This window comes from Centroberyx gerrardi, chromosome 17 (genome assembly GCF_048128805.1).
Source record: "Centroberyx gerrardi isolate f3 chromosome 17, fCenGer3.hap1.cur.20231027, whole genome shotgun sequence".
NCBI classification, from domain to species: Eukaryota; Metazoa; Chordata; class Actinopteri; order Beryciformes; family Berycidae; genus Centroberyx; species Centroberyx gerrardi.
In genome coordinates, this window is record NC_136013.1 from 5,303,266 (window position 1) to 5,321,530 (window position 18,265).

General features: G+C 42.2%; 2 protein-coding genes across 2 annotated transcripts; one reads left to right on the top strand and one right to left on the bottom strand.

Moving 5' to 3' along the window:
- Positions 1-1,315: 1,315 nt before the first annotated feature.
- On the bottom strand, positions 1,316-5,436 carry LOC139922323 (enhancer of rudimentary homolog). Its single transcript, XM_078289646.1, has 4 exons — positions 5,265-5,436; positions 4,590-4,677; positions 3,372-3,492; positions 1,316-1,451 (listed from the first exon to the last, which is right to left on the bottom strand). The coding sequence occupies exons 1-4, from the start codon at positions 5,265-5,267 to the stop codon at positions 1,349-1,351; spliced, it is 315 nt and encodes a 104-aa protein (XP_078145772.1). The 5' UTR covers positions 5,268-5,436; the 3' UTR covers positions 1,316-1,348.
- A 152-nt stretch (positions 5,437-5,588) lies between these two features.
- On the top strand, positions 5,589-18,265 carry psen1 (presenilin 1). Its single transcript, XM_071912806.2, has 11 exons — positions 5,589-5,705; positions 6,415-6,500; positions 8,545-8,921; positions 9,510-9,651; positions 10,512-10,579; positions 11,459-11,679; positions 13,386-13,484; positions 14,081-14,170; positions 14,293-14,466; positions 15,690-15,808; positions 16,007-18,265. The coding sequence occupies exons 2-11, from the start codon at positions 6,465-6,467 to the stop codon at positions 16,160-16,162; spliced, it is 1,482 nt and encodes a 493-aa protein (XP_071768907.2). The 5' UTR covers positions 5,589-5,705; positions 6,415-6,464; the 3' UTR covers positions 16,163-18,265.

Genomic DNA, 18,265 nt, shown 5'->3' on the forward strand with positions numbered 1-18,265 from the left:
TTCAATAACAAGGCATGGAAACAGTGATGCATACCCCCCCAAATACAGGTTACGTAAGGTGAATGTGTGTTCATCTAAAAATAATGCTCCAAACGATGCCGGACGGGGGGCTGCTGGTGCTCCTTGTTATTTTTTTTATTTTTTTTTATTTTTTCTTGGAAGGGGGGACCACGGGAGCTGACGCCTGCTGTAAATCATATCGCAGTAACAAAAGATGCCCGTGTTAAATATCATTGCCACACAGCCGCCCCGAGCGTTTTCCCTTATCATTCTGCCATTAGAGTAATTCCGCAATTCAACCAAAAAAAAAAAAAACTCACCCCTTCTTTGTGGTTTATTGTCCTGTCAAGCGGGCCTCTGCGCCATCGATTCTCACTCAGTGGTCTTTTCAGATGCTAAAAGGAGGAGAGGGGGTGGTGGGTGGGTTGGTGGGGTGTAGGGGATGGGGGGGGTGGGGGGTGGATGGGGTAGGGTGGGGGTGTGGGGGACCGGGGTGGGTGTGAGAAACAGACTGGGAGCCGATCACAACACAAAGGTGGAAAAATAGTAAAAGAGGCACCGAGGCTCCAGCTGCAGCGGCGTGTCGGCGAGGGGGAGACTGGCCGCTTCCTGCGCTCCTTCAGGCGGCTGCAGACGCTTCAAATATCCCCGCTCTTTGATAATGCTCCTTCATCCCCCCGTTACAGCTTTTTTTTTTTTTTTTTTTTTATTATTCCCGCAAAGCCTACGGCGGGGATCATTATGTTAAGAGCAAGAAGAAAAAAAAACAAAAACAAGACAGCTACAAAAATGTGTAATATTATTCCCACGTCCAATAGGAAATCAATATTTCAAGACGCGCTTATTTGCCACTGTATTGAGCGAAAAAAAAAAAAAAGGAAAATTGCCAAGTGAGCTGCTGCAAAATAAATTGTCATCCTTCGTCGCATTTCTTCCACAGTGAACACCAGACTGTCCAAAAGAGACAGCAAGGGAGAAAGGAGGAAAGACAGAAAGAAAGAACAAATGAAAGACAGATGGAAAGAAAGAATTAAAGAAATAAAGTGTAAGAAAGAAAGAAATGGGCCCCTACTTGTAATGAGACATAACAGAAAACCCACTTCATACCCCCCCCTCCAAAATCACAATGTTTTCTTTTTATTTAAAGCAGATCTTTATTAACAACTTGAACATGTTAATACAAAATAAACACCCCCTCCAAAAGAAAAAAAAACAAGTTTTTGAAAACAAGTTACAGATAGGAAAATATTACTGATTCACAATATCATCCTGAGCCCTTGTCCCCCCCCCCCCACCCCTATCCCCAACCCTCACCCATCCCCACCCACAGAGACTTCTGGAACCGGCTTCATTTCCCTGCCTGCTGGGCTTGACGGCGAAGCAGCACGTAGATCTTCTCTTTGATCCAGTCCTTGTTGTACGGCTGGTACGTCTGTGTGTCGGTGCGATACCTGAAGCACCACAAGAAATAACATTAAAGTTTTTGATTTGGGCGTGCAGGTAGCTCACTCTCCTCATGCACATTCTGCATCATGCACAGAAGATGAAACGACTGAAACACACAAAACACGGATGAATGAATGTGACGCTTCACTGATTCCTGTATGGAAATTCTCTTCTTGATTATTGAGACTTTATTGATCTCTTTTTGCTTGTCCTCCTCCAGGGAGGTCAGAGGTCAGGCTCAGCCACAGAGCAGCAGCCCTGCAGCTGGGAGGGATTCAGTGTCTTGCTCAAAGACACTTCAGCAGGACGGGTGTTTGAATCCCGGTCCTCCAGCTGAAAGATGGCCGCTCTCCTGCTGGATCTACATCTCGCATAAGAAACCTCTCATTCGAATTTTTGGATAGCGTGCGTGTTCGTTGCCGCTCATTATATTTTAATCAATTGAGATCTACGCACCTAAAAAGACTGAGCTCAAAGCACAGCGAGTTTCTACTCTCACAGTGTATTTGCAGCAGTATGGGTTTGAATCCCGGCTCGTTCTACACTGTTGCACCTCTCTCATGCAAACCATTGTCTGTCCTCACCATAATAATAATAATAGCATAATATAGTGGAGTGGAGGGCGGTGTACCGGTAAAAACACACCAGTATAAATCTGTGCTAAGGTTTAGATTTGTCCATAGTCTTTCTACCAGATGAGCCAGACAAACTAGAGGCGAACAATCTTTGGTTGAACATTAGCCTTTACATTTAACAGACTTAATGTCAAGAATAGGGATGCACCGATACCGATACTGGTATCGGTATCGGTGCCGATACCAGGCTAAAATGGAATATCGGTATCGGAGATTTTACCCAAGACTAAAATCTGATACCGAAAGCCATGAGTAACATGTAAGAAATAAAAGCAAACTGTCTTGATTTTATGCATTTGTAGCACGTAGAAGCCTGTATTTCTCAAACAGTGGGAAAAACAAGGATTTTATCTCAATAATTTTGTCCATTGACCCCAAACTAAGGAAGTAAGCCTGCACTGTTCAGTAAAAGTAATGGATCGGATCGGTACTCAGTATCGGCCGATGCTTAAACTTTCATACTCGTAATCAGTATCGGCATTGAAAAAGTGGCATCGGTGCATCCCTAGTCAAGAAGTTAGTCATAATGTCAAGACACGTGGATAAAACCCAACATGAGATCATCTTATTTGCTCATTGCTCAGCGAGTCTACAAACAAATGAGTTACATTAGAAGAGCTAATCTGAACTCAATATTATACTTCCATACTTGTCATACTCTGAATGTAGTGTTGAATCAAGATGGATAGGGTTCAACTGATATAGGTCTTACAAGGCTAAAACCAATACCAATATTTTTTGTATTGAAGCTGCCGATAGTCAGTATTTTGTGCAGACATTCAATATCTTTATATCTGACCATTTTCATGCCTCGCAAAAAATACATGTATTCAGTGTTTCCCCAGAATGTTATTCCTGTCAGGGTGGAAAAGCCTCTGAAACAGCATTTAGACCATCATGGGACACTAAAACTCTCCACTGAATCCCAGGATGATGATAATAAGAAAACATATTTATGCATCCAATGAATCCAATCAAGATGTCGCATTACTATCAATCAATATTAAGGGTTTTCCACTGACACCGAGTGTAAAAAAGATCAATTATACAATAAATATGTAATCAAAGTCTAAAATTTCCATTATAACGGAAGTGGCTGACAATGACTGGCTGACATATGGCCCAATTTATTGGCCCAATTTATTGGTAAACATATATATCGGTCTAGCGTTAATGGTGGAGAACATTAAAGCAATTTAGAATACCTTCTCTTTGAACTAGAGTGAAGTACAACCTGGTATATTCCCACCAATCTCCTTTTACTGAAGCCAATTTCCATGTCAAACTTACACCAAACAGCTGAGGTCAGCCAGGTCGTCGATGAAGTCAAACAGCTGGCTGATGTCGTACGTTATTGATGGACTGTTGGGGTTCATTCTCTTCAAGTGCTCCTCATACATCTTACACACACCTGTGCGGGGGACAGAAAAGATATTATTCCCCTAAATCAAAAATCTTTTAACCCATCCAGTTAAATCCGCTGCAGAAGAATGACAGAGCAACACAATGCAAGATAAGAAGACATATTTATCATATTGTCTGGGGGCTGTTTTGACTCCTGCTGCTGATTTAGGAATTTAAGCTTATTTTACTGTTGCACTTACTGTAAGTTGCTGGCTAAATGCCTAACATGTAAGTTAAACCAATATAGTGTAATTTTATACGTCCTGGTCAAGTAAAACCCAAAACCCAAATCCTCATTACAACTTAAAACAATATGATTAGGCAAATTGCAATGATGTCTATGAGTATGTTTACATGCAAACTGCACTTCTGATGATGCAAATCCTGGTTAATGTCTTAATTGGAATAAGCAGTTAATCTGTATATTAACATGCCATTTACAAATATCCTTGTATACATGAATACAAACAATATTCCAAATACTACCATGGAATTGGCACTGCGCTGATAGCTGTAAATGGGGTAAGTGTACATGCATCTACATATGCCAAATATTATCGGTATATCCCAGGTATTGTATGTTATATGGATTTCTCCTAATTTGGATAAAACACTGCCTGGGTTTTTGTAAGTGAATTGTTATATTTACATGTCCCAACTCAAAGACATAATACTTGACTGTCCTGGATATTAACGAGATATCACTGCTGAATATTCAACATCGTTCAACTAGTGCTAGACAAATGACGATTTGTGGATAGTTGCATTGCATCCTGAGGTGGTTTTAAGTCTGTGTCACATGTCTGTTGCCCAGTATTTACAATTTAAGTTTGTCTCACATGGAACAACCATTATGTCCACGTGCAAAAATGGAAAGGCAAGCTGTATACATGTCAGCAGTGGATATAAACAGATTTAACCTAGGGGGAAAAAAGGACAATGTCTGTGTTGAAATGGAAGGATAGGCAGTGCAAACTGGAACAATGCGGGGAAACCCTACATAAACCCAAGAGAAGTGGAAATTTACATTCTTTACATTTAATGTCACTGGATGGCAATACCAGTGCTTTAAAAGAACAGCGTACAAAAGCACCATTAATTTACCTTCCATACACTCATTGACTGACTCATAGTCAGCGTACGTCCTTCCCTCGGGCCTCTTGGTGGGCTGCACCAGCAGGATGGTGTGGGACTGCAATATCAACACATATTGTTAGATTTTAGTCCCATTTTCAGTGTGATATGTCTCTATTCTGTTCACATTTGGCTTCAAACCATTTGTGAGATAACTGTCTATAGGTACTATATACGTTAAGTTAATTGGTTATTAAGTAAACATCATGAAACCAAGGATTTTTTATGGATGAAGAGACTAGTTAGACACGTAACGTTATTGCAAGCAGTAGAGCATGTCATTCGATACGCCCCCACGACCGCCTTATCCAATGAATAAATAGCTGATTAACAGATTAAATTTTAAACTTATACAAAAAAATACTGACAAAAACCTAACAGATTTAGCCAACGTTAAGCCTTTCGATTTGCCCCCGATCTAATAAGCTTTAAACCCATGTTTTATTTGACTGAGTGTCGCTCCTGGTCAGGACTCCCAACCCTCCCCCACATCCATGCTAACGTTTGAGCCAAGCTTGCATCGTTATCAAACACCTGTTCTGCTGTTAAAACACTTTAAAAACAGCTACCTGGCTTTAACTTTCATGGTTTTCAGAACAAGATTTAAACAGTTGTGCTATAAACGTTAAGTCACCACGTACTAACCATGTTTTTGGATAGTTTCTTATTCAATTGCTGCGGATCCTTGCTTCTTCTTGGACCGAGGAGCTGACCTTTGCAACCGGAAGAATAACTAACCAAAGCTAGCCTGTTTAGTTTAGCTCATATTTGTTTTTATTATTTTCGTTAGTTTTGCTCCATTGTTGGTCTAAAAGCTATACATCAGATCAACAAGATCACACATATACGACGTTGATTTATTTAAACCAACAGTGTTATATTTTTACTAAAAGAAAATAATTTACAAACAGTCGTTTCAGTCTTGAACGCGCCCCAGATCCGTGTGAGCAGGAAGTAGCTACTGTAGCAGCCGGATGTTCTGTGAGCAGACAGGAACAATAAAGAAGAGAAAGTGCCCGGGCTTTAAACCTACTTGAAACCACATAAAAGCGAACGATCAAGGAAATTGACTGTTAGTCACATTAGGTAAGGCTCGCCCAAATTAGGTCGCTATTCAGAAACTACATTTAATTTGAGCTATGGAAGTTAGCTGCCCAACGCGGCCGCTGGTGTGCCGTTTTGGCATTATTGGCTAACTAACCATATTAGCGCTAAAGCTAAAATACACCCCACCTACAATATGCCAGTGAATACAACTACTAATGTTAGCTAACTAGCACCCAGTCGCTTCTAGCCACATGCTAACGTTAACTAAGTATTTTGGCAGCACGACAACGTTAACTAATTTTGAATTCTCTAGCATTTGATCTGTAACTACTTAGCAGCAGTGAATGGTTCAAAAAGCTAGGTCCTTATTCGGTAAGCTAGTTTCCATCCCCAGAACAAGTAGGGTTGCCTGTAACGGGAACGTTAATTACTAAAGCATCCTATGTAACGGTAGTTAGTTAGCTTGTTTGGTTTCATATATATTGATTATAACGTTGCTGTTGAATATAGATTAATGAGTGTAACGTTAGTAGGTACCATAAACCACCCAGACCGCGGCATTGGTGGCGTTTAATCAAATATAAATCGTAACTTGTTGCATCACAACATAGCTTTTTTAAATGTAAATGTAAATGTTCTGTGTTTTCTAAGTTGTTGTTTTTGTATTTCTCATGCTGTCGTTGATGTGCCTTCCTAAAATACATTTGGTGTGCCATAAGCAAAATGTTCTCTCATTCTCTTTCATCAGGACAAAAGAATTTGGTTTGCATGTGAGGACAAGTGTCTGCCCGGCCAACAATGGCGAACACTACAGAGGATATTGAAAACAATATGGTCAGTATAAAAGAATATGCTACAGTTGCTCTGTATCAGTTCAGTCAAAATGCATTGCCAAACTGTTGCCTAACATTTTAGTTCTTGTACAGCCCGTTTCAGTGGCTGGTGAAGCAATCAACAGTTGCCTAGTAAGTAATGATGTAATGTGAGTTTCATACAACACACACTGTGGAGTAAAACTTGTCATTTCCACTGTATTATCTTTGGCCTTACATGTGATAATTTACCCAAGACAGTGTTGGCAGTAGCCTCAAGAATAATTACATTTTCAATAAGAAATGATTGTTACGTGGGACACAAATAAATTATGGCAGCTGTTGATTTTGTTAGGTTCTGAGTCAGCAAGGAAAGCAAGTATGTTACTTTGCTGTCCCCTTTTTGGTCTTAAATAAAGGTGTGGCCTCTCACGCCCAGCAGAAGAGTCAAAGTCCTGCTTCACTGTTAGAGTCCACTAGCCCTTGTCGACTGTTTTGTTTACCACATAACAGCTTGCTGTCTTAGTGCATGTACAGTACAACAATGTTTCTCAGACTTCTTGGTCTTAGGGACCTGCAAAAGATTGCCTTCATGTCTTGGCATGGCAAATTATAGCAATTTATAAAGGGCTTTAACCAGTAGTTTCAGTCATACCACCTTGAGTGACTGATTGACTTAAAGTTAATGCAGTAAAGTATAGCCTATTTCTGTGGCATCCTGGGGACCAGCACTGGTCCTCTTCCCAGGCTTGAGACACAATGCAGTACCACACAGTGAGGTCATTTGGTACAGTGGCTTGTTAAAGAGCCGCGGCAGCATTCACTATTCAGAACAGTCTCTGGAGATGACTGCCTTCATTTCTGTGTACCTGGTGAGATTGCTGTGAGTCTGGGCTGCCTCATGTCTCGACTTGCCAGGCTGCCTGACAGTTTTAGTTCACAGTCTCCTTGATATGCCTCTTTGTTTTGTCCTGAGGGGCTGGGGCCTTGGGGTGAGTGGGAATGAGGGCACTGTTGTTATCCTCGGAGGAACTGAAGTAGTGTGCGTAATGTGCCACTTAAGCTCTGAAATGCAAACATGGATGGCCTGATAACATTTTGTCCTAACATCAGTCTAATTTGAAGTCGTTTTTGCCAACTGATACCACACATTAAATGCTTGAATCGAGCACGGTTGATCTGTTAATATAATGGCAGTGTCCTCATATGGCCTAGATATTGATACAGAAGTTATACAGACATGTTGCTGTGTCTCGACATGGCAAATTGCCAGAGCCGATTTTTCAAAATATCTGGTTCTCATTCACACATAGAAATCAGCAACATTTATAGAAAAGTCTGCATTTGTGAAAGTTAGTATAGTTGATCAGTGGTTATGGCAGTGCTTGGCTGCATCTCGACCAAAGGAGATTTTTGTCAACTTCTGTGTAATCCCAGAGTTTACTATCTGTATGTTTTGCACTGTCCCCTTGTATTGAATGTGAGGCTTTGTACCATGTATACTTGCATGTACAGTACTGTGCAAAAGTCGGAGACCACCCTTTCGTTTATTTAATTTCCAGTCAAAACGGCTATTAAGTGCAAGTTATTTATTTTTCAGTGTCATAAAAAACTTACACAGATGCCTCCACAACTAAATATAATATCACATTTTTCAGTATTTAGTGTGTCCACCCTTTGCCTTTATTACAGCTTCCATTCTTTTTGGGAGACTTTTTCAGATCTGAAGCAAGGGTGGAGCTTGATTTTTTTCCCTTTCTCTCAAAGATGACAGCTTTAAGTTCTGTCTATCTGATGGCGAGAGTTTCGGTGGACTACCGACAAATTAAATACTGATAGATTTGATATTATACTTAGTGTTGGAGGCTTTTGTGCACCGAATGGCTGATTGACTGGAAATTAAATAAACAAAAGGCTGGTCTGTGACTTTTGCACCGTACTGTACTTATGTTACTGTCATAGTTTTCAGAATATCCTTGCACCAATATCACCCATAAATTCCTGTACATTAATTGTATTTGGCCAATAAAATCATTTTGATTGAGTTTTATCTCTCATCCCGACAGCAGGCCAACGAGGCGACAGAACCCAGTCAGCAGCCAGAGGAGGCTGGGGCGACCACAGTGCGCTCCAGGGGAGGGGCAGGAAGTGCAGGAGGTGGAGGGGATGGTGGAGGAGGAGGAGGAGGAGGAGGAGGTGGTGATGGTGGAGGAGGAGGAGGAGGCGGCGGCGGCGGCAGCGGGCCGGAGCAGAACGGGCAGCCCCCCACGGCTCAGCCTCCGCGGGTGGTGGAGAGCGAGGAGGATGAGGATGAGGAGCTGACCTTGAAATACGGGGCCAAACACGTCATCATGCTGTTCGTTCCCGTCACCCTCTGCATGGTGGTCGTCGTGGCAACCATAAAGTCCGTCAGCTTTTACACCCAGAATGACGGGCAGAGACTGTGAGTTTGATGACCCTTATTGGGCAGATTGTGATTGACAGGGAGATGAGATGGGACTCATGCCAGATCCAAAGACCTCATTTGCTTTTCTGTGCTTGAATGAAATGCAATAGGACAGCAGTGCCACTAGGTGGGGATAACACAATGTTTAACATGCGTACATAGTGTGAATACCGAGGCAGAACTATAAGTATGAAAGATCATTAAAGTAGCGTCTTCATGAATCTAGTGCGTTTATTTACATCACATTTTTACACCTTTAGCTGCTGCTCTTATCCAGAGTGATTTGGATTAAGTGCAATTGCAGAAAAAGCTGAAATTCCCACCAACATTACAAGCAACCAGGTGAAAGGAGAGCAAAGGTCAAAACCACAGTGCACAAACAATATACTTAACAAATACCGTTGCATCTCTAAAATGTTATTATAGGACACAGAAGAGCTATATAACGAAATAAAAGGCAGAAAGGCTGACTTTCATTTTCATCTATCGTTCATATTTTTCTTCCGTTGATTGTCTTGAATGAGTCTTGTAATGGTTCATTCAGATTCCTTTGCTGTTTGGTTTAAATGCTCCTGTAACCCGCAGGATCTACACACCGTTCCCTGAAGACACAGACACAGTAGCACGGAGAGCCCTGCACTCCATCCTGAACGCCATCATCATGATCAGCGTGATCATCGTCATGACTTTGGTGCTGGTGCTGTTATACAAGTACCGCTGCTACAAGGTACATGCTGGGATTAGTCATATCACACTGTAGCACACGTGTTGTAGTCCCATTCACTGCGTGGGGCGAGTAGTGTTTAGTGTTTGCTTTAACTAGGGTTAGACCAATATATATCAGGCTGATTTTTACATTTTATGAAATATCATCAGATATCGATATGATGGAGGCTGCTTCCTGACTGCAGCTACATAAAAGCAGGCTGTAAAACCTGCAGTGAAATTTTATACTTTTGAATTATCTTAGTTAATTGTTATATTTTTTGTAAATCAATTCTTCATGTAAAGGCCTTGCGTATCTCACAGTTTCCCTGCCATTGAATAGGAGGTGTGGGTCGACCTGCCTCAAGAAGCTGCTAACCCACCTAAAAGAATTAGGAGAGTTGGTTTAAAAAGAGTTAGTTTGGGTTTCAGTGGAGAGTTTTAGTGTCCCATGATGGTCTGAATGGTGTTTCAGAGGCTTTTCCACCCTGACAAAAATACAATTCTGGGGGAAACACTGAAAACTTCAATTTTCTGGAATGAAAATGGTCAAATTTTAAAGCTATTGAATATTGGCAGTTCTGCACAAAATATCATCTGTCGGTTTTCAAAAACCCAAATTGGTCTAGTTTTAATCCAATTGGAGCACCAGATGGGTTTTAGCTGATCAGGACAATTCAGATTGTGTCAGATAAGTATACTAAATGGATTTTCAGGTTGTCCACACTCTCTGGCACTCATTGTGTCGCCCTGTGTGGCAAACCCCACCCATCTGGTACTCTTAAGCAGTTTAAAACAAACCCTAACAAGTATTTGCAAGTACTGATTTGTAGAAACAATGTTGTGCATTATGTCCCGTGACTTTGATCTCTGTCTTCACAGGTGATCCAAGGCTGGCTGTTCCTCTCCTCCCTCCTCCTGCTGTTTTTCTTCTCCTACATCTACCTCAAGTGAGTGCAGCCCTCAACCTTTTCCCCTGATGTGATGATATTAAAGTGATGTTGAACTTCGGTAGTACCTTGGGTTGTGTAGCTTCCTGGCCGTGATATAACCCCAAAATCGGCGATTCTCTGTTTTCTGTTGCTCCGGTGCTCTGTGAGAGACGATTGGAGAATTGCATTTTTTTCTCTCTCCATTCATTGCCATTGTATGGAGGAACAGGTCTGAAAATCACGCTTCCAGCACATAAACGAATTTGAACAAAGCAGATTCTGACAATGCATAAAAAAACTAGTACTATCGCTCGCGTGTGGTTAAATGAATCGCTGTCTTCGTGTTTATTAAATTAAATGTAACACAGAAATCCGGTCGGAAGAATTTTGGTGTTACACTTGTTCAAACTGAAAGGTTTAATGAACATAAAGAAAGCATAAAGAAATTCTTCCGACCGGATTTCGGTGTTACATTTGGTTTAATAAACATAAAGACAGCGATTCACTTAACCACACGTGAGCGACAGTACTAGGTTTTTTTTGCCAGAATAAATCGCATTCGTTTATGTGCTAGAAGTGTGATTTTCAGACCTGTTCCTCCATACAATGGCAGCGAATGGAGAGAGAAAAAACGCAATTCTCCAATCGTCTCTTCCAGAGCAACAGATAACAGAGAATCGCTGATTTTGGGGTTATATCATGGCCAAGAAGCTACAACCCAAGGTACTACCAAAGTTCAACATCACCTTAAGCCTTTTTCTCTCTTACCAAGGTTCCCGTAGAGTCCCATAAACGCCAACTTGTCTGATTTTTATGATGATAGATGGGCTTCTCTCTGCATCGTCAGACCATTAAACAGGTGTTTCTGACATGTCACGTCTCCGCTCTGTCCGACAGAGAGGTTTTCAAGACCTACAATGTGGCCATGGACTACATCACCCTGACGGTGATTATCTGGAACTTCGGAGTGGTGGGCATGATCTGCATTCACTGGAAAGGACCGCTGCGGCTCCAGCAGGCCTACCTCATCATGATCAGCGCCCTCATGGCCCTGGTCTTCATCAAGTACCTGCCAGAGTGGACCGCCTGGCTCATACTGGCTGTTATATCTGTCTACGGTAAATCCCGCTCTCCTCTCCCTTTTCCTCTGACCTCTGAGACTGAATGCTTTTAAGGAGGAAATCTGAAATCTTCTCCCATCCTCTTGAAAATGTTAATTTGTGCAGCAACATTCAGTATTTCCTCTGTATTCATTCAGCGGTAGTGTGCCATAACATAAAGAACACTTCCACCATTGCTTGAAAAAATGGGATATAGCCAACTTTCTTTTTATAACACAAAGAAGTTTGGGCCCAATGTACAAAATTGTTTTTATTAGAGAAAAAGTATCCAAAGAAAAACATGTTAGCTCTTTAACCTTTGCTAGAAGCATAACAAAACAGGAGCGGATGTGGAACCACAGCCAGAATTACTCCCTATTACAACTACTGCATAAAGGAAACACTGCAACTTTCTAGGACTGTGGTCATTTAATGATATATTATTATTTATTGTGGTCATTTTTTTCCCTCTGGTGGTTGTATGCAATAAAGAATGACAAATATCACCATTGGTGTACTGACAGGAAGGATGTGGCTCAAGAGCTGAGACGTGCAAACAAATGTTTTAAGGAAATGTGGGCGGAAAGACAAATCTGTGAGGAAATGTGGGGGAGACGGTTGTGAGCTGAACTTAAGACGACCACCTTGCCAGCCGAGATAGGACCCGATTTCCTGTTAGCTGCTGAGAGCTGGTCACAAACTGGTTGGTCGGTTTCTCACAGCCCACTGAAAATATAGTTACAGGTGACACATTTGGTCTGATTATTTATCTTAGGAAACCAGTGTAAAGCAAGCCTGGGTCAAATAGCATTTGCAGATAATCCTAAGCATCTATTTGATCTACTTGGCACACCAGGTGGGTGGGGATAACCCAGTCGGTACAATTCAGATGGATTAGTTGTCAATCATAGAAACATATTCTAGATTAATTCTAGTGTCCAGAATTAACTTTTTGGTCATCTGCCAAGGTCTGGTTAACTAAAAAATTGGACCTGCCAATAATAATTTTACTGGCCAAAATAATTACTATACATTTTTCACAGTAATTTGTCATTTTTTGGAAAAGTTTTCAAAAGTTCATATGCTACCGCTTTGTGTAGCATCAGCCTGTTTGATCAAGACGCCATTGAATTGTTTTGGTTTGATTGTTTTCTGGTCAGAGAGAGCGTATGGTGGCCAGCAGGGACAAAGTTTGAGAACAGGCAAAGATCCATCATCCATCTTTCTAGCAATGGCACTGACTTGCTAGAATGTAAACAACAATTGAAAAATGTCATTATAAAGTGTAAAGAATTGAATTTCAGTGGAGAGCTTGTTGAATTGTGTTGGGCATGCCGTCTCATTTGTGATTACTGCAGCAGAATCAAATGGGAGCTAATATCACGATTCATTTTTCCGCCCCATGATACGATCTTTGTATTGCGATATATTGAATTTCTATATATTGTCCCATCCCTACACATGGCTCTTCATGGGCACATTTTTGTGGCGATCAAACCTGCGGACTGTTTACGAGAGAGGTTCGCTAACCACTAGTCTATCCCGCCACTTCACCTAGTTCTTGTAACTGCAGCCAGGAACAGTGTGTTTTCACTCAGTCCCAGCCTCCCGTTATCACAGATGTCATCATTGTCTGGTTGCGCTGGTCTTGGCCTGTCAGAGAGCCTCCTCTGTTGGGTGGCTAACATCATTTATCTGTCCTCTGTGTTCCTTCCCTCACACAGATCTGTTAGCGGTGCTCTGTCCCAAAGGGCCTCTGAGGATCCTGGTGGAGACGGCTCAGGAAAGGAACGAACCCATCTTTCCAGCTCTCATCTACTCTTGTAAGACGGCTACTGATTTATAGTGAAGTGAAGCAATAAAACCCAAATAATACAATTTCACTTCCTTTTGAAAACCAGAAAAACATTGAAGAAAAAAACATTCTGATAACACTATTTTTCGTTTGTGGCTATTATTAATAATAATAACAATAATAATAATAATACATTTTATTTATATAGCACACTTTAAAGTACAACGAAATCTCAAGGTGCTTCACAGAAGGAGTAATTATTATAGGCATAAAGCAAAATAAGGGTTAAAATAAGGTGAATATAAGAGACTAAAATTTAGAGACCCAAGTTTAAAAGGATAAGCACATATATTGATATACACGCCTACCTTAGGAAAAGAAGAGCATAGCATTTTCATTTGTTGCATTTTAAACTGCCTCTTCGTTTTTCTTTGTGGCTCTATGATGCCGATCTTGAAATGAATCTTAGTAGAAAGAATGCTGCACACTGTTCTTGCAACTTATCTTTTAACCTTCACCCGACGCACCTGCAGACAGTTTTGGGAGGTGCAAATATATCTTTATAAGTCGATCTTAAAATGTGTAAAATGTCTTTTGAGTCTGTCACTCTCGCTCTCTTCCCAGCTACCATGGTGTGGCTCGTCAACATGGCCGACACCGACAGGCCCAAGAGGAACTCGACAGAAGCGGCGACACCTCAGCCAGAGAGTCAAGGTGAGCGGGGTGCAGCAGCCGGAGAGCCGGGGGGCCGGAGCGGTCACCTTCACTAAAACACTGATTCCAAATAGTCTGTTGGTTTACGGTTGATTAGTCAGACTCTCACCACCTGTCCGCAGCCGTAGCAGCCCCGCCCCCCTCCAGCCCGACAGAGGACGACGGAGGCTTCAACCCGACTTGGGTGGGCCAGCAGGAACACCAGCTGGGACCCCTCCAGTCCACCGACGAGACCAGGCGGGAGATCCAGCAGTTGCCGTCCGCTCGCCCCCCCGTTGAGGACGACGATGAGGAGAGTGAGTACCGACAGCAGAACATTTTATATCTACATTTTAGATTCGATTAGTAGACAGTGTGCTCACTCGAGGGACTTTCTTAATGCAGGGTCCCAAGGAATTTCCCAAAAAGTCAATCTCACTCAGGACCGTTCAGTTGAATACTTCAATATTTATTTTATATATTCGAGATGAGTACACAAGAAGCATCCAGACGTTTCGGCTCTGTCGCCATACGCGTCTCATATTTACATTTTAGCTCTTTAGCTGACACTTGCAGCCAGATGGAGTTGACAGGTGTTCAGGAGAGAATATGTTGGGTGTTCAAACTTGTGACCTTCCAGTTACAGGACGGTCCCTCTAACCACTATCAAACAGAACAGCAGCAGAGTTGCATATACAGTAGGGCTGGGCGATTTATACCATACTTTCAAGTGATTTCATACCGGTATGCATTCACGCAAAGTTGTTTTTTCATCAACAATATTCTTTCTTTAATTTTTGTGTTTTTTTTCTAATATTTCTCATGTTCCTAATGAAAATAGTGGAAGCTAATACGTTGTTTTCTACAGAGCAATTGAAGAGTTTTACTTTTAATAATCTGAATGGAGGAGAAACCTGTGTTAGTACTCTTGTGTATCTTTCATAAAGGGTCAAATGTATTGGGGAAAAATTCTGGCAAGTATTGGTATACCATGAAATGTAAGAATAATATTGCATTATGATATTTTGGCAATACCACACAGCCCTAATATAAAACCCAGTCCTGCCTCCCTGTGATTCAAATTTATGTGAACTCCTAGATTGACTTGTGTGTAATGATCAGTTTTCAGTTCCTTCTTCTCTTGAGAGAGTAAAATACATAGGATTGTGAATGTTTTATGTGTTCCCTTTTCTGTGGAATTTGTCTGTGTCTGTGTGTGTGTGTGTGTGTGTGTGTGTGTGTGTGTGTGTGTGTGTGTGTGTGTTTTTGTCTGAATACCAGTATGTGTTTGGCAGCGGACTGTTTTTAGTTATAGCGGATTAGGAGGCGATTATTCATGGCAATTGCTAGGTTTCATGTTTGCACTTCTTGGGGGCCTGTGCTCTTTCTCTATTCCTGTAAATACGGGGTGGGAGCCTCGTTTGTACAGTAATTACAGTCGAGGAAAGATTTCTATGGGGGTTGGAGGGGCGTGGGGCAGAAGGGAATCTGGTGTTTGAATTGACCCCACCCTAAATCTGGTGCCCCGCTGTGTTCTCAGGGGGCGTAAAGCTGGGCCTCGGAGACTTCATCTTCTACAGCATGCTGGTGGGAAAAGCCTCGGCCACAGCCAGCGGCGACTGGAACACCACACTCGCCTGCTTCGTAGCCATCCTCATTGTGAGTGTTTATTTTGGTGTTAAGCTCTAGTCACCGCAGCCTCATATCTAGCCTCTCAGTGCAATATCTCACCCACATTACGTGAACCGCTCAGTTGTGTAACAAACCGATTTTCTGTGGAGCTGATTGTGTTTGGGACGCAATCTCCCGATGTGCTATTTCCTCACAGTTTTGTTTTGACAATCTCTGCCCCCGCAGGGCCTCTGTCTGACCCTGCTCCTCCTCGCCATCTTCAAGAAAGCGCTTCCCGCCCTGCCCATCTCCATTTTCTTCGGCCTGGTCTTCTACTTCGCCACAGACAACCTGGTACGGCCCTTCATGGACGAGCTGGCGCTTCACCAGTTCTACATTTAGCAGGACGCCGGCCTGATTACCCTCACCCACATATCTCTCCGCTCAACAACAGCAGAGCGGCCCCCTCGCAGCCGGGGAACAAAGGGCGACGTCCTGCCTCCATATCCCCTCCTGTGAACTCATGACTGACGTTGTTTTTGTTCCTTCCTTTTATTTCTGGCTCCCTCGGAGGGTATTCCCCACGACAACCGTTCTTAACCATAAATATTTGATTTTTGTTTAAAAAAAAAAAAAAAAAAAAAAGTGGCAGTTTAGCCGCGGTTCGACAGGTTCGAGGGAAGATCGCTTGACTTGGGACCTCATCTTCAAATTGTTCTATCGATCAATGGTCTCAGGCACAATCCAAACCAAGAGGAGAGATTCCACATATGAGGGAATATTTTTTTTTTTATTTTTTTTTTTTACCTTTTATTTATCCAGGGAAGCGTGACAGAGCATGCATGCTCTTTTTCAGCAACGCCCTGCTTCACATTCACACACATCCACATGTAGGAGCTGCCCAGTACAACCACAGTCCTCTGGCTGTTTGCCACCGAGCAGCCGGGGCTCAGGTGCCTTGCTCATGGACACCTTGATGGTAGCTGTTGAGGGAGGGGAGAGCATTCCTCGTTCAGTTCCCCTGCCCACATTTTCCTAGCCAGTCTAGGATTCACACCGGCAACTTTCTGGTCACAAGTCCATTTCCACGACCTCTTGGCTACCACCGCCCCAAACAACACCACCATTTAAACCGCCTTCATCAGACTAATGGACAATAATGTGGCATTCTTTTGATGATAATGATGACACTAGATTGGTAAATGTATAGTTTTTGCAGTTTGATTGTGTACGAGTTGTCCGTCACCAGAGCCTGCTTTCCTCACTGCTGTTAAGAACGGTTATTTAAGAGTTTTTGCCCAAACTTCAGAAGCTCGGAAAACCAGACCGAAGCTCTGAATCTGAAGCGATGTCTGCCCAGACTGGTTTACGCTGAACAGGATGTTTTGAACATGTGGATCTTTCTGATGTGGATAATGTGGAAAAGTGTTGTGTCTGTAGAATTATAATATGTTTTATTGTGGCACCACCTCAACAGAGATTCACCCTTCACCACATATTCTGCCCTTGTTTTTTTTTTTTTTTTACCAGGCAAGCTGACCCACAGCACATTCTTGTTCACAGCAGCGGCCTGGGAGAGTAGCTGCAGGGGGGAGGAAGGGTTACACACACATTCACACGAGACCCGGTACATCAGCCTTTTACTGAGCAGTTGGAGGTTCAGTGCCTTGCTCAAGGGCATTTCATTACATTAGTTATTATGGGACGGAAATGTGTTACTCATTCATTTCCCTCACTGATATTTTCCCCCAGCCAGTCCAGGAATTAGAACTGGCCATCTTCCGGTCACAAAGCCAGCTTCTCTTAACTTTTTCGGCTGCGGTCGCCCCCGTGTCGCTCCGCCCCGGTGCTGTCTGGAACTATGCTGCATTGAGCACTAAATTTATTTAGAGCATTACTGATACTGTTGTGTTTTCAAGATATGCAGAGGTGAAACATTGTTTAATTAAGTTTCAAAAGAGCGGCGTGTCTTACGGGGTTCCTACGCAGGTCAGGAAAGCCTGGGAAAGTATGGAAAATGAGTTTCGCGGTCTTCTAAAGTTAAACGAGACAAAAATTCTGGATGAGTATGGGAAAAAAACACTTCCTCAGTCCTGATACACGAGGGAGTTTGTGTCATTTGCCATACTATATTTGTTGTAAAGAAGAATCGTCAGTTATCGAGCGATATAGCGTTAATCCGATTGAAAACAAACCAAAATGTTCTGGTTTTAGCCCTAATTCCATGGCTTCTCATATATGAGATTCTGCTGCCTGGTAGAGGGAGACTAGGTGCACTGATTGCTCTTTTTATTGTTGCACTCAAGTTTCATGCTTGCTGAGGAGAAACCTGCACATAAGTGGGAAAATATAATTGTGCTGAGACTGTTTTTTTTTTTGTTTTTTTTTTCTTTTTTCTTTTTGTTTCTAGGAAATCTGACTGACTCTTTTCTGTCCTTCACATGCATATGTGTATTATGCAAGGTTATTCAATTCAGATTTTGTTCCTTTTTTAATAAATAATGA

What these genes read in the sequence shown, in the direction of transcription:
- LOC139922323 (XM_078289646.1), bottom strand. An exon ending in AGTCAATGAGTGTATGGAAG is followed by an intron (nt 3,493 to 4,589) that starts GTAAATTAATGG and finishes TCCCCCGCACAG; the next exon opens with GTGTGTGTAAGATGTATGAG. An exon ending in GCTGACCTCAGCTGTTTGGT is followed by an intron (nt 1,452 to 3,371) that starts GTAAGTTTGACA and finishes GTGGTGCTTCAG; the next exon opens with GTATCGCACCGACACACAGA.
- psen1 (XM_071912806.2), top strand. Translation starts at nt 6,465, where the DNA reads ATGGCGAACACTACAGAGGATATTGAAAACAATATG. An exon ending in AGGATATTGAAAACAATATG is followed by an intron (nt 6,501 to 8,544) that starts GTCAGTATAAAA and finishes TCATCCCGACAG; the next exon opens with CAGGCCAACGAGGCGACAGA. An exon ending in TCCAGCTCTCATCTACTCTT is followed by an intron (nt 13,485 to 14,080) that starts GTAAGACGGCTA and finishes CTCTCTTCCCAG; the next exon opens with CTACCATGGTGTGGCTCGTC.